Raw genomic sequence first — 26009 nt, forward strand, 5'->3', positions numbered from 1 at the left:
AACTACATATTTTTTTTATATTGCTTTCATTCGGTGTTTGTTTGTTCCAAGCAGTGAATTTACCAACTTTCAATTAGAATTTTCCTAAGGAAATTAGCATTTCATTTCACTTCATCTATAACCAGCCTTATCCTGGGAGTCTGATTTCCTAAGGAAAAATTAAAGAACTTTCATGGACAAATCAAGTATTTGCATTCAGAATTTTGGATGAGAATGGTGAGAGGAGCTAGAGGTAGCAAGCTCACATTTGGGGAACTTGTAGGACCATGGACTGTGGCCATTGCTTTAAGTACATTATACCATTAATTCATCAAAATGATGCATTGTGTTGGGATGAGAACCAGTACTCTGTGGAATCCATGGAAATGAATGGAAACAGTGCATAGATGCAGGTGAAGGTAAAACCTACCTAAAAAGCAAATAAAAGTCTGGGAAGAAGCAATGAGAGATGTGAGACTCAGTTGAGTCAAGAATTAATGAAGCAAAAGAAGGGCACCTGGGTGGCTCAGCTGGTTGGCGTCGACTTCAGTTCAGGTCATGATTTCGCAGTCTGTGAGTTTGAGACCAGTGTCAGGCTCTGTGCTGACAGCTCAGAGCCTGAGGCCTGTTTCAGATTCTGTCTGCCTCACTCTCTGCCCCTCCCCTGCTCACTCTCTGTCTCTCAAAAATAAATAAGCATTAATTTTTTTTTAATGAAGCAAAAAAGGTAGAAAAAGAGAGAAAGGGGCTCCTGGGTGGCTTAGTCGGTTAAGCGTCCGACTTTCGCTTAGGTCATGATCTCGCGGTTCGTGGGTTCGAGCCCCGCGTCGGGCTTTGTGCTGACTGCCAGCTCAGAGCCTGGAGCCAATTTCAGAGTCTGTATCTCCCTCTCTCTCTGACCCTCCCCTGCTCACGCTGTCTCTCTCTCTCTCCTAGAAATAAATAAAAAATATATATTTAAAAAAAAAGAAAAAGAATGAGTTTTAAGTGTGAAGATTGGAGATGGCCAACAGTGTCAAATGTCTCATGAAGACATAAAAGATTATGTCTAATATAAGGTGATGAGATTTACAATTAGGTCTCTGGAAATGTTTGCAAAGACAGTTTCAAGAAAATGAAATGGAAGGAGAATAGCTGTAATGGGAAGAATTTATGAGTTAATTAGAAGTTTAGAAATGGAGATAGTGAGTAATATTCTTTTGAGAAGTTTGGCAAAGATGGAGAGAGGAAGCTAAAAGCTGAAAAGGTGGGCAATATTGAGAGATAGCCTATTTAAAATGCTTTCAGCCAAGGAAGAAACAAAAGAGAAGTGATTTTTGATGGGCACCCATAGTAGAAGATGGGCATGGTTTCAAGATCAGTTATAGGTAGTAGAACTCTTTCCTCTGAGAAATGGAGAAAGGAGAATGGAATATGTAATGTAGAGATGAATGAGGAGTTTGACTTGGAGGGAAAAGAAAACCTAGGCTTTTATCAGAGATATTTTTCCCAAGGAAATAAGGGTTCTCTGCTAAGGGACGTGGGAACAGAAATACTTTTTATGAGCTTAAGTAAAATGAAAATAAGACAATGTAGAATATGGCAAGAAGCCAGGAAGACTAAATAAGGAATGGGCACCTAGCTGGCTCAGTTGGTTAACTCTCTGACTCTTCATTTTGGCTCAGGTCATGATTTCATATTTGGTGAGATTGAGCCTTGTCTTGGGCTCCGGCTGACAGCACAGAGCCTGCTTGAGTTTCTCTCTTTCCCTGTCTCTCTGTCCCTCCCCGACTCGCACTCTCACGTACTCTCTTTCTCTCTGTCTCTCTGTCTCTCTCAAATAAATAAATAAACATCTTTGTTAAAAAAGACTAAACAAGGAAAATCTCTCAGAGGAGATTCTCAGATTCTCATTGAGTTCCCCAGTGAACTAAAAATTGTTGCTTTCCACACTTACCAACTGAAACAACATGGATTCTACCATAATGTTTCTGTATGTAAATGTATGAAGTTTTATTATTCATCACAGTTTGAAAGGAAGAAATAGGAATTAGAATTGAAATTGTTTCAGATGACTTTGACCACTTTGAATAAATCTAGAAGTGAAATGTTTTTCTAAAACTCGACAGGGGTAAAAATCAGGAAGCATCTAAAATCCACAAGCAACTTAACTATATTTAAATAGTTGGAAAGAAATTTTGTAGCTGAAGATGATCCAGAAAAATGTAGAAAGTGAGAGAGCTTTAGTAAAGAAATTTGCTTTGGGGGAACTGATAGCAATACTCGTCTAAACTTATATGATCATTTGTTTGCAGACTTAATGAAATGACCAAGCTGCCAAATTAAAGCTGCCATTTCTATGAGTGGAAAGCTTCAGATGTAGAACTAAGAGACGACTGTAAAAGTTTTGAGTTATTTCAGAATCATAAAACTGATCATTATTTATCTTGATAGATTCTGCCAACTACTGTTTTTTTGGTTCTTTTCATTGTCTTTCCCAGTTCCATGAGATGAAAGTCTACTACTGTCTTTATAAAAATGATTAATCTTACAACAGCCTTCTAATTTCCTGCATGTTTATGTACTCCAGGTAGCCTAATTTGGCTGATTAGCTTATTTCCATCATTAGTAAATGGATGAAACTATTTTCATCATTAGTAAATTCAGTGACCAATTTTGAATTAACATTCTCAGAGAAAGTCAAATACAAGTTTTTTCTGTATTTTATTAGCATTTGAAGCAAGTCATCATGGCTAAACATACCTGAAAATATTATTTGTTTAATGACAACATTTGCATAAAGTAATGACATCTTGCAGCACCCAACTTCTGTCCCTTGAAGACAATGTGAAACTCTCTGATGTGACATTTTTAGCTTGCCTTCAAACTATTACGACTTTCTGATAGACTCACTTATTGGAAAGTTATACTTACTGGAAAGTAGGACTTGTATCACTTTGGGTTAGAAAATTGTGTCGTTCTTAATTGATTTTATTTCATGGAATAGTTTAATAATAGTTGAATGATGCCCTTTTTTGTTTTATAATGGTAAACTCAGCATTGTCAAACCAGTAGTTATTCACAAAGACCTACAATTGCTTATTATGCTTCTAGATTATCCTTCATGATGATACTGTATTGTAAAGATAAGTGTAAATACTGTAAATTGCTCATGTTATTATCATCAATAGAAAAATGTCTTCTTTGCTGTTGATAATTGTACTGTTCAACACAAAGAATCTTTCCCAAATAAAAGGAAATCAAGATGTCTTATGACAACATATGTTAAAATGCAGCAATGAAAAGAACTAAAGAAATTGCTGTTTGCTACCCCCCTCTTTTTACTATTTCCAAGACCTGTGTGAGGCAATTATTTAAAATATAGGTTAAAGTTGTCTCCTGTTGTGTATGAAACATTTGAAGTCTATTTGCCAATCATTTTGACTCTTTTTCCTGTTTCGGTTAGAACCTTTCCTTGATGAAAGCATAGAATTTGTTTTTCTTGTGATATTAGGGTTGGCTTTTTTGTCTTTCCATATGGAGATTATGAACTTTTTAAAAATCTTTTTATTAATAGCAAGATCATACTTGATATTAATACTTGGTCATAAGCATCATAAATTGACCCATTTTATTTTACTCATATGTTTACTAAGGCATTCTTATTAATTTTAAAGCTGACAAATTTGAGAAAGATTGCTTATCTTTTTAAAAATGTAAAAGGAATACTGAAATTTAGTGGGAGACAAGGTAGAGAGGGAGAAAAAGACTCCAACTGAGGCTTAGAACATTACTTTCTAATTTCGTAATTCCTGGTGATTTATATACTCTCTCTGCAGCTCAGTTTTCTTATCTGTGAAATCAAATACTAATATATTTGCAATCGCTGTATCTTTCAAATAAGGCATGATATTTGGATGAGATTATATACGAGGGAGTACTTGGTAAACTTAAAGGACTAAACTTGTATTGCTATTCCAAGGCTCAGAAGGCTGATATCAGCTACTTATTAGTTGAGGAGATGAAAACTATTTTGTTGACAATTTGAACTTGATGATAAACAAAATAACAGTACTTTCTTTCATACGCAGGACTAAATCTCCTTTTCTTGAATAAATAAACATTTATTCATAGGATGATTGTGTAGCACAACATGCATTTTAAAACTTGCTTTGCAATTCACTTGTTGATGCAGTTGATAAAAACAACAGCAGTCTACAGTTTTTTTGAGAGATGATTGTGTGCCTGGCACTATGCTAAGCACTACATATCTCCCCAAACACATGTACACATTTTTCAGTTAATCATCCCAATTAATTTATGAGAGAAGTAGAAATATTACTAGCATTTTGCAAAGGAGGAAAGTGAGACTTAGATAAATTAAGTGAATTGTTTTGAGTGTTATCACTAGTCAGCAGGAATCCAGAGCCAGGATATCTGACTCTAAATTTGAGTGTTTTACAGTAGCCACTAGGCTACATGGCCTTTCTCTCATTAACAAAATGTCTTTATGTATGAAAACTGTATTTTTATTTTTTTTATTTTTTTAAAATGTTTTATTTATTTCTAGGAGAGAGAGAGAGAGAGAGACAGCATGAGCAGGGGAGGGTCAGAGAGAGAGGGAGTCAGAGACTGAAACAGGCTCCAGGCTCTGAGCTAGCAGTTAGCACAGAGCCCGATGCGGGGCTCGAACCCACGAACCGCGAGATCATGACCTAAGCGAAAGTCGGACGCTTAACCAACTAAGCCACCCAGGCGCCCCAAAAACTGTATTTTTAAATAAACAGTTTGCGTTCTACCAGTAACTTAACTTCATCATGATATCTTCATGTTTGTTATATTCTTATGGATGATTTCAAGATTCATAGTTTCATTATATTTACAGAGATAAAGTGAGGTGTTAACGTACTTGATAAAACGTATATTAAATCAACTAGTTAAATTAGTCAACTTTTAACTGTGGAATATTTGGTTGAAATTAAAAATTAACTTTATAGAAAACATTTAAACATCTAGATATTTGCAGTAATTCGGATAAATAACATTCCTGGATTTTGAACTTTGCATCGAAGTGTTTTTCTTGGTGTAGACTTCAGTGACTTTGACTAGTGTCCTGAGGCATGGCAATGTTTTGTTGGCCCATATGTTTTCAATGTAGAAAATGTGAGACCTCAAATTATATTAAAGAATTTTGGAGGGTTTTTATAGCACTTCTTTATTCTCATTTCATTTTTGTCAGGGAAAAACAAAAAATTTTAAATGTTGAGAAATTTGGAAGTTTCAAATAGGTGAACTTTGAAACATTAAAAGGAAATGGATGGGGGTGCCTGGGTGGCTTAGTGGGTTAAGCTTCAGACTCTTGGTTTCAGCTGAGGTCATGATTTCATGGTTTCATGAGTTCTAGCCCCACATCGGGCTCTGAACTGTCAGTGCAGAGCCTCCTTGGGATTCTGTCTCCCCCTCTCTCTGCCCCTCCCCAACTCACACTGTCTGTCTCCTCAAAATAAATAAATAAACTTAAAAAATGTATTTTAAAAGGAAAGAAAGGAAATGGATGGGCAAAAAAGATGTATGAATTGCTTTAATTTCTTTTTTTTTGTTTGTAATAAGTAATTTGTTCATGATTTTACTTTTTAAAAATGTAATCACAGAAAACATCACAAATTTGATCAGCTAGCATTTGCCATATGCTCTTTGTCTCTATTTGGGCTGCTATTACACACACTGGATGGCTTAAACAACAAATATCATTTCTCATAGTTCTGGAAGCTAAGGAATCCAAAGTCAAGGTGCTGGCAAATTTGGTGCCTAGTGAGAGGCCACTCCTGGTTCAAAGATGGCTGTCTTCTCACTGTGTATTCACATGGCTGGATGGGCAAGAGAGCTCTCTGGGGTCTCTTTAACTTTTTAAATGTTTATTTTTGAGAGAAAGAAACAGAGCACAAGTGAGGGAGAGGCAGAGAGAGGGGAGACACAGAATCCGAAGCAGGCTCCAGGCTCTGAGCTGTCAGCACAGAGCCCAGCAGGGACTTGAACTCATGAACCACAAGATCATGACCTGAGCTGAAGTCAGACAGAGAGGCCCCTCTGAGTTCTCTTTTATAATGGCACTAATCCCAATCATAAAGGCTGGTCTCTCATGAACTTATCACCCTCACAGGCCTCACCTCCTAATACCATCACACATGGGAATGGGGAGAAGTGATTTCAGCATATGAATTTTGAGGGGAAACAAATGTTTAGAACAGCACTGAGCCAAACTGCAAAGTTCTTAGGTTCGGTCCCCCACAAGACTGGCCTCACTTCTGACCCTAACTGCAAGTTCAAGGGGTTTGAGAATCCACACTCAGATTCAGTAATTCACTAGAAAGACTCATAGAACTCACTGAGAGTTGTTACACTTACAGTATGTTTTATTACAGGGAAGGTATATAGATCAAAATCAGCCAAGGAAAGAAATGAATAGGGCAAAGTCTAGGAGGGCTTCAGAGGCTGAGCTTCCATTGTTCTCAGGATGCCATTACATTCCTAGAATTGGTGCATAACAATACGCACAGAGAGCGCTACCTACTGGTAGTAGGATTTCCATACGAGGCCTCCAAGTCAAGATGCAGAACCTTCTATATCATATGATTAGTCTTTCTGGCATAAATGGCCCCCAACTTAAGACTACTGTATGTATGTCCCATCCTAGGAACTACTGTGTCCAGACCTTGCCCTAAACAAAGACATTCCTAGAAGGCATGGCATAGATCACCTCCTAAAAGCTGAGGGCTAGGCCAAAATCTTTATTATAGAACAATAAATTATCTTAACTTTCTATCTTAATTGATGATTTTTACAAACACTAAGTACTGATAATATTTCCTTATTTAGTAGCATGTTGGTAAAGCAAGTCTGTTATTTTTCACCCAGAAAACACTACTAGTGGGACATAAGGAGGATAATAACTTATAAGTAGGATCAGAATATGTGTTGAGAAAGTTTTGTAACAGAAAAAACATGAGAGAGGGAGAGAGGGGAAAATGTAGTCTTTTAAGAGAAAATTGCAAAACAGATTATAGTGTCATTAGAAATATTTTGGGACACCTACTGTTTTTGGAGTAATTAGGCTGAACCAAACAGTAAAGTGGTGCTTTCTTTTTACTCTCTTCAGGCAGATTCAGTCACTTACCTCTCCTCTCTACAGGTTTATGGATCCCCACATCATTAGATAACTGTTATTAACAGTGAAAATTTATTGAGATCTTGTTATTGCCTCAACACCTTACAACCGTTTTAAAGATGCAGAAATATGATCCTTTTAAAGCTTGAAGTAACTCACCTGAAATATACAACTAGTAAATTACTGAGCCACTACCCTTTTTTGGGGGGAGGGGTCCATTCATTTCTTCAAATCCTTACTTTTTAAAACTCTTCATAAGGTTGGCTGATTTCCAGAAGTGTAGCTATTATCTATCCAAATAATTATATGGATTTGTACCCTCACAAATGTTTCTGTAAGCTTTTGTACACTGAATAAAATAAGTTAATACTATAGTATTAGAAGAAAAGGAGTCTGCTGAAGCTCTGGTCCTTTTTTAAAAGTCAATTATTTCCGATATATAGGATTCTGTCAACAAAAAGGATAAATAAATGGAGAGGAAATAGACAATAGTTGATAGTTCTCAACCAACATCACTTATAAAGCATTTGAAATATATAAATGTATCTAGAAATTCTTATCCATTATTAGCATGAGACCTGGCTATCTTCACTTTAAAAGGAAAAAGTGTTATAATTGATTCTGATGTTAGCCTATGATTAGAACTAGAGCAAGGATATAGTAGAGAAAAATCGTGGGTTTTGAAGCAAACAGACATGGGTTTGACCTTCTAGCCTGCCATTTATAAGCTATATGATTTTACATGAGTCAATTAACATATTTTAATGGATATTTATGTTTAAGAGAAAGACAGAGACAGACTGTGAGCAGGGGAGAGGCAGAAAGAGAGAGAGAGGGAGACACAGGATCTGAAGCAGGCTCTAGACTCTGAGCTGTCAGCACAGAGCCCAATGCATGGCTCAAACTCATGAGCTATGAGATCATGATGTTATGCCCGAATCGTGAGTCCCCAGAGACCTCCAAGGAGCCAGCACCGATACAAGAACAAAAGGGTTTTTATTACAAGCTCAAGCAGGGGCTCACCTGTCTACCGGCACAGGGGCAGCAAAGTGAAGCCCCGAAGAGTGGCAAGCAGGGTTTTTATGGGGGAAGGGCGGGTGTGTTACTGTGCACACGTTGTACGTTTTGCATCATTACATAAGCACCAATCATAATTGTACAGCACCCATAGAAACAGCATAGTAACAGTTTTGACCATTCAGTATCTGTCAGGCGTCTGTTACATTTGGCGGGACCCAATCATGACCTTTGAGAGTCTTTTGAAATGACCAATTATGAGGTGGGCTCAGAGAATCTATGTGGGGCTTCTGCAAGTGGTGATTGATTGGCAAGTCTGTGCAAAGTAACTACCTGGAGTTCCCAGCCCTGACTCGTCTCCAAGACCACAGGAATGTTACACATTTCTTTTGATTGGCAGATCCGAGGGCGGTCCAAGGATGGCTTCAGCTGAGGCTTTTCCTGGAACTGGGACTCCGTGCAGCCTGAGGTTGTTTCTAATGGAGGACTTAATTTCAGGCTCCTCAATGACATGAGCTGAAGTTGGACACTTAACTGACTGAGTCACCCAGATGCCCCTAAATTTTTTAATGAATCAATTAACATTTTTAAACCTGGGAGTGTCTATCAGTAAAACATGAATGAAATCAGCAACTACTTACAAACCTTCTGTAATAATGAAATAACACAAAGTAAAAAATCTAGCACAATTAATATAACAACTACATAGTAAATGATTAGTATACTGATAATCAAAATGGTGATGATTCTTACTTTTCTAATGAGAATAATTTGGGAGACATATAGAACTTGTTCCATGAAGAGATGATTAAAATGCTTATAAATGCTCAGGACCCTTCTTCCCAAAGCTAGTTAGAAACTCCAGGGATATGATTTGGAAAATATGACTAAGTTTCATCTGAAAATTTTCTTATTAACATGGTGAAAATACTATTTCAAGTATCAAACACAAGGTTCAGAGGATAACATCTATAGGCTCAATGTGGGAGTATTAATGGGTGCAGGACAAAGTCCTGAGTTGCTGCAAGAGGATGCAGATGAGATAAATGTTTGAACCGACTTATGCTCAGGTCCTATTTCCTACCTCTAGTCATCTGGCCCATAATCCAGTTATAATATGCATTCTGATTTACATGTATGACTAAGCTAACATCAAACCCTGAGTCACCTTGCCTTACTGGTGAGTTGTGGTAGAATAGTAAGGTCCATCTGTCCAACATGACCACTTTACAGCAAAATATTCCATCTAACATGGTGCTCCAACCAAGGTGCTGTACTATCTTTGCACACTTCTGACCATAGTAACAGAAACCCTAACAGTTATTGAATTTATTGCTGAGGGCCATGCTCCCTTTAAATTTAAAGAATCTTCCTTCCATTTATCTCAGAATTAGACTCATCACAAGGAGAGTGCATCATCTTAGACATACTTCTTGTAACAACCAAAGTAACTAATTTTATCTGTGTTAAAATATATATGTTATGTTATGACATATATTGAGTTTATATTCAGTATAGTGCTTCTAAAATATACAGCTGGTACTAAGTGATAACATCCATTTGTGCAAGTTGTTTTTATCCTTTCTTACTGATAGAGTTTATCACAAATGTTATTGACTCAAGCAACACACAAGCACAATGACTTTGCGTTGAAGTGCCTGCCATAGTTGTCATCACTCTAGCCAGCAAGAAGGAGATCAAGACGTATATAGAAATAAATTTCAGGAGCATGATAAGGAAGAAGCACACATGATTTTTGCTTGCATCCCATTGAACAAATACTCTGAGCTGTAAAGGAGACCAAGTGCATTTTCTAGTCAGGTGGCTATATGCAGAAGTTCTATTGCTAAAGAATGGAGGAATGGATATTAATGTGCAACAAGGAGCCTCTAGAACACATGGAACATAAGGAATGCTTGGGGAGCACCTGGGTGACTCAGTCAGTTAAGTGTCCAACTCTTACTTTGACTCAGGTCATGATCTCGCAGTTCCTGAGTTCAAGTCTCACAATGGACTCCATGCTGATAGTGCAGAGCCTACTTGGGATTCTCTTGCTATCCCTTTCTCTGCCCCTCTCATGCTCTCTCTCTCTCTCTCTCTCTCTGTCAAAATTAGTAAGATAAACTTCAAAAAGTAAAGAATGCTTGAGATTCATTAGTAAATTGAATAAAGTCATATAAAAATATGTACACAAATATCAGTAACATCCCCACACTGACAGTAAATAAATAGAAACAAAAAGTAACAAAATCAAGGGGCACTTGGGTGGCTCAGTCAGATGAGCATCAGGCTCTTGATTTTGGCTCAGGTCATGATCCCAGGGTCATGGCATTGAGCCCTGGGGCCGGCTCCCTGCTAAATGTGGAGCCTGCTTAAGATTCTTTCTCTCTCTTGCTGTTTCTCCCCCCCCCCACTCATGCTGTCTCTATCTCAAATAAAAAAAATAAATAAAATTTAAGTAGCAAAATCAAAATAACAAAAATTGAAGACCATAAAAAATTATTTATCAGAAATGTATGCAAGGATAATAATTTAAGATCGTATTTATATTTATCAGAAACAACATTCAACATTCACTCAAACATTTATTGAAACAACAATTGTAACTAACTATTAGAGAGTACCTAGAGCAGCCCTCTTCTAAGTGTTTTATGCATTTTGACTCATTTTATTTTTACATTAACAATCTTTGAGGCTGCTATTACAAACATCATTTTTTACAGGAAAGGAAACTGAAGTACAGAGAAGTTAAATAACTCATGTAAGTTTATCCTGTCCGAAAGTGACAGAACCAGAACTCTATGTCATATCTCATGCTGTTTTTTAAATGTTTTTTATTATTTATTTTTGAGAGTGAGAGAGATGGAGCACAAGCCGAGAAGGAGACACAGAAACAGAGCTTGACATGGGGCTCAAACTCTTGAACTGAGAGATCATGACCTGAGCCAAAACCAAGAGTTGGATGCTCAACCAACTGACTCACCCAGGCATGCCCTCCCCACCACTGCAGTTTTTTAAGAGAGATAGGCATGCGCTACTACATCAGGGATCAGCAAACTTTTCTGTAAAGAACCATCTAGTAAATATTTTAGGCTCTGTGGGCCAGATGGTCTCTGCCACAACTACTCTGCTATTGTAGAGTGAAAGCAATCATAGACAATCATGTAAACAAGTGAACTTAGCCATGTTCCAATAAAAATGGATTTATGGACACTGGAAATGGAATTTCTTATAATTTCTGTGTGTCACAAAGTATTATCCTTCTTTGATTATTTTTCAACCATTCAAAAATGCACAAACCATTTTCAGCTTGCAGGCCTGACAAGAACAGGCAGCCTGAGGGCTGTAGCTGATGACCTTTGCAGTGGATGATCACTTAAGTCCTGTCCTGGAGGCTCACTGTCACAGGCCTTCAGCAGCTTTTCCCTGGGCCTGCCTGTCTCGACCTGTACAAGAGACAAGACAAAAACCCTGAATTGAAGACTTCATATGCACTGATCCTCAAACTGAAAGGTGTCAAATGATCACCTGGAAGTATATTCAAATTCCGATTCTTTAAAATGGCATCTACATGTTTAACAAGCATCACAGGAGACTGATGCATGTGAGTTTGAACCGCTAACAAGAACCCATACATAAATATAACGTAAAAATAGAGCACAGAACCCGTAAACTGGAGATTACAATTAGATAAGCAGCTCAGTAGAAACCAGTAGTAACCAAACAAAGAATACCAGATATTCTGTGAAAAGTGAATACTAGGGAGTAGTTAGAAGTTTGTGTGGACAAATGGGAAGAAAATGACAAGTTTAAAACCCTCTTCTATATAGAATACTTAATTGGGTGCTGTGAATAAATTCTGCCCTGAGAAAAGAAAGGTGAGGGCAAGAGAGGAAAGGAGCAAACGCACTGCACATGGGAGCTGTAATCTGCCGCTGTGAGAATTCACTTTCTCCCTGAGCCATTCTGGCATCTGCTAGCTCTGTGACTAGAGGAAACTTCCTGTATCCTCTCTGCCTTAGCTCAACTCTGATAATGAACTTATCAGGTTGTTTCGAGGTATTAATAAGTTAATCCAGGTAAACTGCTTAAAACTGATTGCCACCAAGTACTTTTCAGTAAATATTTTTGATGCTGATTTTGATCTTTTTAGCTGTGATACCATCCAACTCCTTTTAAAGATTATTTAACTGAGGTCCAGAGTGATGGAGTGTGTGTCCCACAGTGGGACTGACTAGGTAAAGTTTGTTGTGGGAACAGAAAAAGGTTTATCATTCATCCTCTGTAAAATTTATTTATTTTTTTATCCATGAAAATAAAGTATAAAGACCATATAAGTTCTGGTCCCTTTCCATTCTGATATTTTGTGATATTTACACATTAAAAAATCACATAAAAATTAAATTGGAATGTGTGCAAAAGAGCCATACCACATGATTATTACCATTAGAACTCAAGCAAATAAGTACTTTAAAAGGAATTATTCAGAATAATGGGTTTAGTATGCTTCTTTTGTTATTTCTAAGGAAGAACTAAATGAATAAACTCTTTGTATTGTTCTGGCTTCCTTTTTTATATGCACGAATGCCTAATGGATATTGTTTCTGCTTTCTACATTTTCTCAAGTACTTTTCAAGCACTTTGAAATGCTTTTCTTTCCCTCTAGACTTTCCCTTACCATACCAAAGCTATAAAGAATTGTTTCAGGACATGGTCTATAATTTTGTCACTTCTGCCCTGATTGGGGGTGGGGTTGGGGGCGGGGGAGAAGGGAGGGGCAACAAAAAACTCAAGTGTGTATTCACTGTGTTAGCCTTGCCTGGCTGAGGATGTCAGATCTAATAGTGCTTGAAAGGGATTAAATTCCATCTTCAGAAAGGTTACTTTCATTTACTATTTTTATGTTTACTGGCTGTCTCTCTTTTTTAAGTGTTATTGAGGTATAATTGATATACAAAAATTGCACATATTTAATGCATACAGTTTGATGAATTTGGACATTTATGTATATACTCATTAATATCATCACCACAATCAGGGTACTAGAAATATCCATTTCCTCCAAAAATATTTATGTTCTCTTGTTGGTTTGTTTTTGTTTTTATTTTATTTTTTTGTGGTAACCCTCTGAATGTACTAAATCTCACCTCTGATCTCAGAAGCCAGCAGGGTAGGCGCCTGATTAGTACTCAGATCAGAGAGATTAATTTTCATGTGACATTTTAAAAGATTCAAATATTTGTTGATGTAAATACAGTGTGTTTGGATTATTAAAGTGGAAATTTTATTCTAAGTGTTTTTGATGTTTATTTTTGAGAGAGAGAGAGAGAGAGAGAAGGAGAGACAGGGCATGAACAAGGGAGCGGGAGAGAGAGGAGACACAGAGTCAGAAGCAGTCTCTAGGCTCTGAGTCCAATGCAGGGCTTGAACTCCCATACCACAAGATCATGACCTGAGCCAGGTGGATAGTTAACTGACTGAGCCACCCAGGCACCCCTGGAAATTTCATTCTAAAACATCCAAAAATTCCTGACAGCAGATGAATCACTCTTGAATAAACAGATGACAGAAATCTGTAGATTGACCTTTATTAGCTTAATAATCTATATTTACTCATGGTATTTTAATAGTTCTTAGTATGTATAATTTAACTAAAGCAGAAACTTATTCATGTCTTAACATAGTTCATAAAAATAAACATTTATTCAGACTTTTAAAGTCAGGCTGTTATTCCCAGAGCCTACTTGCTATCTGTAAACTAATCATGTCGAGACCCATTGAACCATGTAGTTTGCTGTTACTCTCTTCTCAGCATGACTTGGTCTCCTCAGTTTTGCTTTTTTTTTTTTTTTTTTAATTTGGAGGGTATGGGATAATTACTGCAGTCAGTTGTCTTGCACTTTGCTTAAGACCAGTCAAGTCAGCATGTTTTTTGCTTCTGATTTTAGAGAAGTGAAGGGCCTAGTGAATGATTATGGGAAGTATCTTGAAGAAAGGCTTTGGTGAATGCCAAAATGTCCTTTATGATAAAGCAGTGCTTTTAGTAGTAACTCCTATTTGCTGTTTTCACCGTGAGACATGTTAAAAAATAAACTGAAGCATATTAAAAATTCTAAAAGTTTCTTTAAGCAAAATTCCATTCAAATTGAGCAGCAGATCAAACCGGAAATGTTTGGGAGCTCTCCCTGATGGGATGGGGGTAGAGACTGTGTAGAGAGTGTCTAACAAAGAAGGATATTCTTTGATTGGCTGTTGTAAAGTCTAGTGGGATATTTGTGATTGGCAGTCCTTAACATTTTGATTGTTTAACCCTGTGGCATTTATAGAGTCTTATTTTGGTTTGCTTACATAGGGTGCCATGGCGTTAGAGCCACCTCAGTCCAATAGCCCCCTTGTTTAATTAATTTAACAGTTTATTTTTTAAATAAGATTCTGTCTTCAGGGTTGGGGAAGAAATTGTGAGCAACTGGCATCATCCTGGGTGATGGATATTGCAATGTATATTTTTTTCATGAAATACAAAACTTTTGACTAAATTACGGCCAACATCCTCAGCACTCAGTGCTGAATTATTGTAATTGTTTACTCTTGGTGCTGTACTTCTCAGTTTCTTGTTTACCTCAATTTATATTCTTCACCATTCCTCACTTTTGTTTTTTGTTGATATAAATGTTTATTTATTTATTTTTGAGGGGGAAGAGGCAGACAAAGAGGGAGAGAGAGAGAGAGAGAGAGAAAGAGAGAATCCCAAGCAAGCTCCACACTGTCAGCACAGAGCCCAATGCAGGGCTAGAACCCACAAAATTGTGAGATCATGACCTCAGCCAAAATCAAGAATTGGTCACTTAACCAACTGACCCACCTAGGTGCCCCTTATTTATATTTTAAATGGAGGCTTGCTTTCTTGCATTGGTAAATATATTTTGTTCAGAATGTGAACAAGTCTGTTTTGCTTTTGTTCTCTTGACTAATACTTTACCACATTAGCAGCTTCCTTGGTCATTTTTATTACTATTCTTCCATTTTATGCCACTCTTAGCTGCCAACCTGCTCTAACAGCAATCCTGTACCTTAACAATGTTCACTAAATCTGTCCATTTTAAATTGTTTTGCATTTTCTGTAGTCATGCATATGCCCCTAGTGAAAATGCCAACATTTGACTTTATTATAATTTTGAATAGTAGAGAAATATTTGAATAATGGAAATAAAATTATAGAATAACCAGGTATCAAAAACTGGAATAACTGAAATATCAATTAGATGAACAGAATGAGACAGTTTGGTAGAGAATTGTAATTCATATTAAAATTAGGTATTAATAACTATATAAAATATATAGCTATTAAAATTACTGTTGTTGAATATTATAATATTGAAAATGAATACCATAAGCATTCTATGCAAAAGCAAATCTACCTAAGCAAACATTTGAAATACTATTATTATCTATCTATTCCATTGTCTTAAACTTAAAACTAAATATAAGAGTTTAGGGGCACCTGTGTGTCTCAGTCAGTTAAGCAACCAACTCTTGACTTCAGCTCAGGTCATGATCTCATGGTTCGTGAGTTCTAGCTCCACATTGGGCTCTGCACTGACAGAAAAGAGCCTGCTTAGGATTCTGTCTCCCTCTGTCTCTGGCTCTCCCCCACTTGCTTTTTATCTCTCTTTCAAAATAAATAAAAATAAAGTTTAAAAAAAGTTTTGCATGCCAGTTATTGTTTTAAAACTGGGCCTTAAAATTTTTAATATTACTGGTAAAAGGATTTTTTCACCATTAAAAACTATGTAAGGAATCCTTATATTTTTAGGTATATGCAAAATCAGTTCATATGTAAAATTTGCAAGTAGTCAAAATTCGTATATTGTTCATGTACTGTATTTTCCATCAAAAAAATCACCAGAAACTTACTGGTGACTTGTATTTAAACTTGAGCACCCAGTCAGTGCATTTAATGGGGATTGGAAAGGCTGGTTAGCCAAAGAGGAGCAGGTTAAAAATAAAGGTACACAGTGTGTTCTCATTTATTCAAAAAATATTTGTTGACAGAATAGAGGTAGTAGAGTGGTAAAAATTCTAAACAACCGCAAAGTGAATCTTTGTTTTTTACCTCCAAGCTATGTGATCATTTATTAGGATATATGGATTCATTTATTAAACCATTGATTAAATAATTATCTCTGAAAATCTCACAGTGCAAATGTCTGATTCTTTTCTCAGAACAATTTGACCATTCATCGAATCCGGGGCTGGAAAGTAAAACAACTATTAGCTTGTTTGAATAAGTATCTCAATCTTTATAGTTTCCCAATTAACACAAACTCATATAAAAACACAAATGCAAACTATTGCAGCTAGAGAGTTGCTTAAGTGTAAATTGCAAATCTCTACTGTTCTACTAGTTGCCTTTTTTTTTTTTTTTTTTTTTTTTTTTTTTTTTTCTTTTTNTTTTTTTTTGCTTTTTCATGTTGCAGTGTCAGTGGAATCTAAGCATGGAGTTCAGCTAAATTAGAATAAGTATATGTGTAGAAGCAAATTATGTGTTAGTGTAGTGAGACTTCTCTAAGTCTCACTCTTGGAATTGTTAATTGAGTTTGGGGTAAAAATAGATGAAAAGAATCTTTGTTAATTAGACATGGGCACTGTCTGGAAGTTGTTGTTATGTAGGTAAAGGCAAATATGAATTCACAAATATCAGAATGAAGATCCCTGGAGAATTAGCATGAGGCATAGACATGATTTATTTTAAAAAGTAGTTGGGCAATTTTCAAAGTAAGTTGAAAGGCCTGTGCCACATAAGAGCTATAAATAAAAGTGAAAAAAAAAGTAAGCAATGTGATTTTTATTCCTAGGAGTAATTGAAGAAATTTTCTGACTGTATCTAAATTGTTTTGCCAAATCAGGACAGGTAAATTCCCCTGCTATCAGACCATAGAACTGTAGTCCTGACCTAGATAAGTGTTTGTATTGTGTATGCAGTGACTCACTTCAGTAATTTTCAAAAGTCATTATAGCATAATGTTTGAACAAGTTTTGAAGGTATCAAACCTGGAATGGAAACCTGACTGTATCACATCTTTTTCTGTATGACTTCAAGTGTATTATTTATTCCTTCTGTGCTAATTTCCTCATTTGTAAAATAAAAATAATAATACCCAATTTATAAAACTATTGGGAAGATTAGAAGAAATAATGCATGTCAATTATTTTTCTTGTATGTGGCATGTATATTCACGTGGCATGCTATATTTAGCATATAGCAAATATTATTATTGCTAGTAGTTCTTAATTGGAAATTTAATTTCTAAATTTCTTTTTCTTATTTCTTTCCCTTCCTTATATAACTTCATGGAATTTTCTGTACATTAATATTTTCAAAAACTGAAGAAGAGAAAAACCAAGTGGAAATTAAATTTAATTTACATTGCTTTTTTTTATTTTAAGAATTCTGTTGGCAGAAATGGATTTCTAAATATCCTTGGAATTCCATTTTTCCATTTAATGTCGATCTACTGTAAATCGAAAGCATTTAAACACAGCATGTACATCAATACAGTTGAGTAGTATTACTTAGGCTGCAGTATACTTATAAATATTTTGTAATATTTTAAGACACAATGAGACATAGAGTCTGGTTGACCTTCATGGAGCCACCCTGCCATGTTAACATTCCCATCCTCCTTTACAGTTGCCTGTGCCTTCCATCCTATCCGCCTCCTAATACTAGAGCTGTGAATATCCCACAAGTCTATGCCACTACTTCTCATTCTTTTCTTCCTTTATTATTTCAGTGTGTCCTTCCATTCCCAGGACTCCTTTCTAACCTTGAATTAGTGTGGTATGAACATTGGAGAGATTTTAGGTTCATACAGTCTTTCACACAGATGACTAATTTTCTTCTTCATGTATAAATTTTCAAGAAATTTTCCATCTAATTTTTCCAGCTCTCTATAGGTCTTTTCCAGTCATACCATCTACTTTCATTCAACAACCTGTAGTATTTCTAGAGTGTCTCCTACTTGTCCGTCAGAGTCCTATGAACTGGGAATAAATACAGAAATAAGTTTCTGGCCTCAAGGCACTCGGTGTTAAAAGGAGCAGTCAGAAAAGTAACAGCTAAGTGTGATAAAGAATGATAATTTGTATGACATGAGTTACTGGAGAATGCTAAGGAATTATATAACTTAAATCCCTGAGGGGAGGAGGATGGTCCCAAAACCTGTCCCAAAGTGGGTGACATATAAGTGAAGACCTAAAAGGGACTCAGAAGCAGTCAGGAAGGAGGAAGCATGTGTAGGGGAAATCCCGAATCCACCGCCTCTGTTTCTCCTTTACTCTCACATGGCCACCACACTCACAACACTTCTAACTCCAGATGTGTGCATGCATGGGTGTGGGGGTAGTGCTCTTCCACCAAGCAATCACTGAGACACCATCTGTGTGTCCTACAATTTAGCTTCATTCTGACACTCCCTGAGAATAGTGTCAGATCCCACAGGTTAAAGGCCCAGTCCCACATGACTATTCCCTCCCTACTTCAGATGCCAGTTATAAGTAAAAGTTGTCACCTGTGTTCCTGACTGATTGGCTATAATCAGAAATTCCCATAACCGCCTCTTTGGGTCCTATTAATTTGCTAGAGCAGCTCAAAGAACTCAGGAATATAGTTGCATTTACCATTATTAAAGGAGATAGATGAACAGCCAGATGAAGAGATACATAAGGGAAGGTGGGAGGGTCCTAAGCCCAGGAGTCTCCATACCTGTGGAGTGAGAGTGTGTCACTCCTGCAGCAACCCGGATGTGTTCACCAACCTGGAAGCCCCCTGAGCCCCATACTTGGGGTTTTTATGGAAGCTTCTTCACATAAGATCAATCATTAACTCCATTTCCAGGCTGTCTCCCATTTCTGGAGAATCAGGTAGAGTTGAGAATTCCAAGTTTCTAATCATGGCTTCACCTTTCTGGTGGCCAGTCCCCATCCTGGAGCCATCCAGGAGCCCACCCAAAGTCCCATCATTAGAACTAAGGATGCTCCATGTGTTCTTCTCACTTAGGAATTTACAATGGTTTTAGGAGCTCTGTGCCAGAAACTGGGGGCAGAGACCAGTATGTATATTTTCTGTTATCTCACAAAGGCAACTCACATGAATATAAAAACTCATAGTCGAGATGGCATTTTGTATGTGACTACAAGTCTTCAATAAACTAGAGGATAAAGTATGAACAGGAAGATGAAGTTGAAGAGGTGAGTGGAGTCTCCATTATCATCACTATGTAATGAATGGTTAATATACATCATATTTGACTAAGTACTTCACTAAAAGGTAGGTATTATTGTCCCTCATTTTGTAGCAGAGGAACATGAACTTGTTAAGTACTTTGTACAAAGTCACACAACCAGTAATACCTAGAAGGACCAAGACTCAACCTAGTTTTTAAAAAATATTTAATGAATGCTATGTTTCTGGAAATCCTCTCCCAAATACACTATTTCTTTGCAATTACTTGTCTTGGGGTCTACTTTCAAGAACTCTCAAACTCGGAAAGAAAGGATGATATAGATGAAAAGTTGGTATAGAAGCAAATAGATGAAAAGATGATATAGAAGCAAATGTATATAATGTGCTTAGCATAGTTTTTGGCACATTGTAAGAGCTCAATGAATGACTTTTTTGTTGTTGTTGTTTTCTTACTGCATCCTTATTTTTTTCCTTCCTTTATTAGAATGTAATCTCCTGGAGAGACGGACTTTATCTGCATTTTCACCCATGGCATCTGATACTTAGAATAGCAATCAATGAAAATTTGTTGAATAAATGGATTAATGCATTTTAAACATTAGAAAAATCCCCAAATTTGAGAATACAGAAATATTAAATAGACTATTATTTTCTCCCAAATCACATTTCTCTTAAGAATCCATGTTTCTGTATTTCCTGACACCTTAAGTAGCCAAGTTACCAACTTTTACTTATGTCTTAGCTTTCTTTTAAAGAGGACATTTACATCATTTGAAGAACTCACTGAAACTCTTTGCAGAAGTCTCAAACTTTTGTTTTTAATAATGATTTACATTTCCCACACCCTCTGCCTACAAAGTCCTTCTCCCAAGTATCCATATTGCTTCTTCCCTCTTATCTTTAGGTTCTTGTAGAAATCACCCAATTCCTAATTAAATTTATACACTGAATAAAATGAATAAATTCTTCCAGTCCATTAAGGAAAACGATTGTTCAAAGGAAAGGGGATAGAAAAGGGTCTTGGGGAAGACATAGAGGGATCCCAGAGATAGTCTGGTAGAACAAAAGGAATGGAGAGCTGGGGTATTTTCCACACTAGAAGACTGGCCACCAGTAGTCCACTCTGTGGGGTCAGAGCTTGTGAGAGACTGAGACGAGCCAAAAGCAGCTGACAGGCACAGGCAGGAACAAAACTTGGGAGACTGACTTGGGAGTGTCATAGTTTGGGGATGCCTAGAAACAGTGGGTCAGGCTCTTAGAAGCTAGATGCACAATCTGGAAACATAAATAAGGGTAAGGGTAAAGCAATAATAATACAAGGGTCGCCTGGGTTCTTCAGTTAAGTGTCCGACTTCGGCACAGATCAGGATCTCCCTGTTCATGTGTTAGAGCCCCATTTTGGGCCCTGTACTAGCAGCTCAGAGCCTGGAGCCTGCTTCAGATTCTGTGTCTCCCTCTCTCTCCGCCCCTCCCCCACTCATGGTCTGTCTTTCTCTCAGAATAAATAAACATTAAAAAATATAATAAGCCATACAGCAAAAAGCACACGGATACCAGAGTGTTAGTTTTCTGTCATTCTTTTATCTTTATCCACATAATATTTGCCACAGGAATACTGAACAACCTATAGCACTGGGAACATCAAGAGCTTGTGTTCTTCTATGCACCTGAGTAGTTTTCTCCCATTGCCTCCCCGGGATATTCGTAGTCATTCTTCAAAATCTCCACTTAGATATTCCATGCTCTTTGTTGCTTTCCATGTTCCCTGTTATACTTGCAGAGACACTTTGAGTTGTAAGTGACAGAAAAGCAAGTTTGAGCAAAAAAAGAGAAATTTGGGGCTCATATTAATGAAATGCCAAGGATAGAGATGATTTAAGAATGGCTAGAATTAGGAAAAGTGATTCATTAGGGCTCTATCTTTTTCATTTGCTTTTTTCCATAAGACAGAACTGATAGTTAACAGCCATCTTGATCATATCCTATAAGCTTATCTCCCATAGGAAAAAATGAATCTTCCCCCTCCCATATCTTACTGCCAGAAACATCTGAAGAAATATTGTGATTGCCCTGGCTTGGATCATGTACCCATGATTTGCCCTGAGCTCTGGTGCCCTGATAGTCTTTCTATCCTTCCCTAGGATAGTTCTCCACTGAAAATCTAGGATATTGTTAACAAAAGAAATATCTAAGAGACGCTGGGCATTTAAAAACAAATGTCAACAAACAGTTGACAAACCATAGTTGATCAATTAAAACTATTGTGAGACAGTTCCTCTTGACCAGAGTTCCTTAGGCCTTCAGTGGACTGATACAGTGAAAATGTATATGAATCTTTCCTGGGAGGGGTACAGACCCTAATGATATACAAAGGATTCCAGGGTGGGAAGGTGACAGTACTTGGAAAGGAAATGCTTTCTACCCATCCTCACCAACTATTAATTAATGAACCCTGACTTAAGACAACCCAAAGTGCAAAGCCATGTGAGACAATGGACAGAGTAGAACGTTTCAAGACAAGGAGTTAACTTTAACTGGATTCCTACTTACTTCTCATCACACTCTGCTTATCCCAGTTTAATCACTTGTTAAGAGTAGATCATAAAAACTATTTTGTAGATGAAAACACTTTTTAGCACAGTGCTTGGCTCGTGGTGAGTTTCCAGTATTTTGCTGCAGTGATGTAACAACTGGGTAAGCCTCAGAGACTACCCAGAAGTGATTCCTCCTACCCACCATGCCATCCCAGTTGTAGTAGGCCATGCTGTTGAGTAATGAGCGATCCAGACACATCATTGCACCCTCTTTTTTACAGCATTCCCTGTTCGTGAGAGCCCAGAGAGTGTTTGGGGGCCATCAGCTTCTTTTCATTATGCTTGTGCTTGTAAGCTGGGTCTCAAGCCATCTTCCTCATTTGCTTCTCAAGCTGGCTGGGAGAATTTCCTACAAAAGCCTGTGCTGGGACCCTTGCGATTTCTAGGTGACCATCTCTGCCCCATGAGCACATCAAAGAGGGGGCCCTCTTCCAAAGTTGCATGCACAGGAGAGAACCTCTCACTTGTTCCAGTGTGAAAGAAAGAAATCAAGATTATTAGTACCTACAATTAAATCAGATGCTGAAGCTTTGCTTTCATAACTACTCAAGATAATTTGTTATTGGGCAAAAATAGAACAGAATAAAATCATTTAAGAGTGATAAAAAATGCACACTATTCTACATCTGTTCTTCCACTTCAAAAACATAATTTGGGGGTTTGATGAAAAACAACAAAAAAGTAGAGTTTGCATGTTAGTGATTGAAAATGATGTCTTTCTTGAAACTGTCATGTGTATACTGTAAAAACACTTGAAGTTTATTATTTTTTTAACATGGCTGCACAATTGTATTTGCAGAGTGTTTTCAATATGAATTTGGTGTTTGACTTTTTTTTATTATTAAGGTCATTAATTCACTGAGTCATTCAGTAAAACTTTATAGAGTGCCTGCTTTATTTTAGGCACTAGGCCGTATCTAAAATTTATCTGAATTACTAAACAGATAGAAATTCCTCTGTAAACAGCTAAATTTGGTTTGCATGTTTTTTAAAAAGGTCTCTCTTCACCTCTAAGTAACTAGTGGAAAAAAATGCCTACAATTTTTAAATTTATTATTACCTTTGTCAGCATATCTTTTTTAATTTTTTAAATCTTTATTTTTGAGAGAGAGAATGAGAGTGAGAGCAGGGGAAGGGCAGAGAGAAGGGGAGACACAAAATCCGAATCATGCTCCAGGCACCGAACTGTCACCATAGAGCTTGACGTGGGGCTTGAATTCACAAAACATGAGTTCATGACCTGAGCCAAAGTCAGACGATTAACCTATTGAGCTACCCAGGCACCCCACAGCATGTTTGTTAAGTCATGGATGTTAGTGGAATGTTACCATACAATGTTTGCATTTTTAAAATTCATAATAAAATTCCATTATGTATTGATGATAATACAATATTATTCTCGTATTCAAGAGACAAGATGTTAAGAATGTAATACAAAAATGATATACCCAAGGACTATATTACATGTGTTCCTTTGATGTAATTCATTTCTATGTTAACTAACATCAGAGAAATGTCTCTGTGGGTTCCCACACACTTTAAATCTTTCTCTTTTGTTATTTCTGAATGAATTAGGTTTATATTCTTTGTTTATCCCTATCCATTTAATATTCAAATCAACACATTTTTATTGAAGAAAACAAACCTTGCACATTATAATATGATGTGCTGCTGCATATGAAAATGTTGTTTTCAATAAGGTATTCCTTTGAAAATTATTTTCCCCTAAGATATTATTAGGACTTCTGCTAGCTAAATAAACAAAGTGATTAAATTAAGAACAAGTAGATTTTAATAAATAAAATACACACAGAAATAAAAAGGGACATTGTAATAAGTGGTTAATGGCAAAGCACGTTTTCTCTGAGGAGTGGTATTTCAGCTGAATTTTGAAAGCTGGGATTGTGTCAAACTGTGATCTGAGTTGGGGAAGAATGTTTCAAGCATGAAGATTAAGCTCCTAAATTCTGGGTGAAAAACAGCCTGGTATATTTGAGAGACAGAAATGAGGCCATTGTGACTGAAGGGATCATGCATAATGTTACTGACTTTGTTAAGTAGTTTAAAGTTATGCTGTAAGTTATAAATTGGGAAAACATTGAGGTTCTTTAGAAAGCAAGGAGTGATGCAATATAACTTTCATTTAAAAGATGCATCTGGCTGCTTGTGGATGATGGTAGATATGCAAGAATGGGAGCAAGGGAACCAATTGTTTGGTAATTGCAGTTCTCCAAGAAGAGCATTTGCAGAGTTAGTCTTCATTATTGGTGATATGCTCTTACAAAAAGATATGTTGTATCCTCAAATGCTGGAGGCCATATACAAGATACCCGATCTCATGAACACATTGCTGTCGGGCATTGAAACAGTGCCAGGGGTCATGGCAAATACCCCAATCTCTTGATGTTTTATGTTTACTTGCTAATTATTGGTCTGTGTGACCTACTGGTCTCACAATTTAAACATAAATTTTATGTGATTGACTACATATTGTGCATTAAATACTGTGGGCATTAATTTCCCCAAGAACCACTATTAATTCCATATCTGGGTTGATAATATAATAAAAATTGCCAGGAACAAATAAGGTATAGTAATAATGTAAAGTACTTTAAAAATATGTATGAATAGCAACTTTATTTTAAAACACCATTTAAAGTGCTAGAATTCCATTTTTCCTCTATTACCAAGATCACTTAAACTATAACTATCTGAGAATCTTTCATAGTTGAAAATATATGTCTGTAATATTAAGCTGAAAATTTTAAGAATTAATTTCCATCTGGGAATTCTTTGCAAACTAACTATATTTGAACTAGCAGTGCCAAAATAATGGCCATTAAAATAATAATAATGAGATCAATTCTAAGTATTCATCTTGATGGTGCCACAAAATTATGTCCAGTTTGTATATTTGTTTATTTAAAAATTACAGATGTGCTGCCTCTTAGGGTAAATGAATATGCTCATGCCTAGCCCTCAGCCTGCAATGTTTTCATTTATCTTTTATACTTTAAGAATTCAATATGAATTTTATCACATCTCATAGATTAATTTTAAAAATACTTTTTGAATTAATAACACATGGATCATCGCATTGATTTAGACACATTTCCAACTAGGTAGATATATTTTCAACTAGAAACTATTTTCTTCAATAAATTTCATATTCCTGTAAGTACTATGAATATTCAAAATGGTAACTTAAATTTTAAAAAAGTTTTTAAGTAATAATATTTAATGTTTAGTTTCTGATCATTTGTTTATATTCATTAGCTTTAAACCACATTTGGATAAATTCAGTTTTTCTATTCTTTATGTTATATTTTAGTTTTTAAGGCATAGTGCTTTTATTTTGCAGATTGTTGCCTTGCGTGAACAAAATGTTCATATACAAAGAAAAATGGCATCAAGTGAGGGGTCCACAGAATCAGAACATCTTGAAGGGATGGAACCTGGTCAGAAAGTCCATGAAAAGGTATGACACATACGACATGATTCTATATGGAAATGTTTACTTGCTTCATTTCACAGAAATGTAAAATTCATGTGACAAACATCCTTTATTATTTTTTGATTTGTTGGGCAAAAGTTCATGACGATTTTTCTTTTCACTTATTGCTTTTAATTTGATTTTCTTAAAAATAATACACGTGTGTATGTGCATAGATATGCATAGATTTGAATTTCTCATTACTTGCTGTTAAGTTAATTCTCTGAAATATAATTAAATTTCACATCTAATTGAACATATATGATTGAATAAATATATTTGTATAGATAGATATATCAATAATATACATCTAAGTTTTTTTAAAGTACATTAAGAATTTTGATTTATAAGTATTATTATGTACAGTTGGTGACTAGTCTATGGCTTATCACAGCAGAATTTTTGGTAATCTCCTATTTGATTTAGTATTTTCTGTGTGTTTAAGAAGGTCCTAACAGTACTTCTGTTAAAGACAAGTTATATAAAAGGATACCTGAGGTTTTGGGACTTAGAATGTTTTTGCAAAGGGAATGATTT

The 26009-nt window shown here is 36.3% G+C and overlaps 1 protein-coding gene across 5 annotated transcripts in view; it reads left to right on the forward strand.

Moving 5' to 3' along the window:
• Positions 1–26009, forward strand: part of PPFIA2 (PPFI scaffold protein A2) — a 471655-nt gene that overhangs the window by 300422 nt on the left and 145224 nt on the right. For all 5 annotated transcript variants that reach the window (XR_013336610.1, XM_077770196.1, XM_077770197.1 and 2 more), the window contains exon 7: positions 25341–25457. Coding sequence is in view for 4 of the 5 variants with exons in the window: in XM_077770196.1 (XP_077626322.1) it covers positions 25341–25457 (117 nt within the window). In the remaining variant the exon portion in view is untranslated. The remainder of the gene's footprint in view (positions 1–25340; positions 25458–26009) is intronic.

This window comes from Crocuta crocuta, unplaced genomic scaffold, assembly GCF_008692635.1.
Source record: "Crocuta crocuta isolate KB4526 unplaced genomic scaffold, BGI_CrCroc_1.0 scaffold317, whole genome shotgun sequence".
Classification (NCBI taxonomy): Eukaryota; Metazoa; Chordata; class Mammalia; order Carnivora; family Hyaenidae; genus Crocuta; species Crocuta crocuta.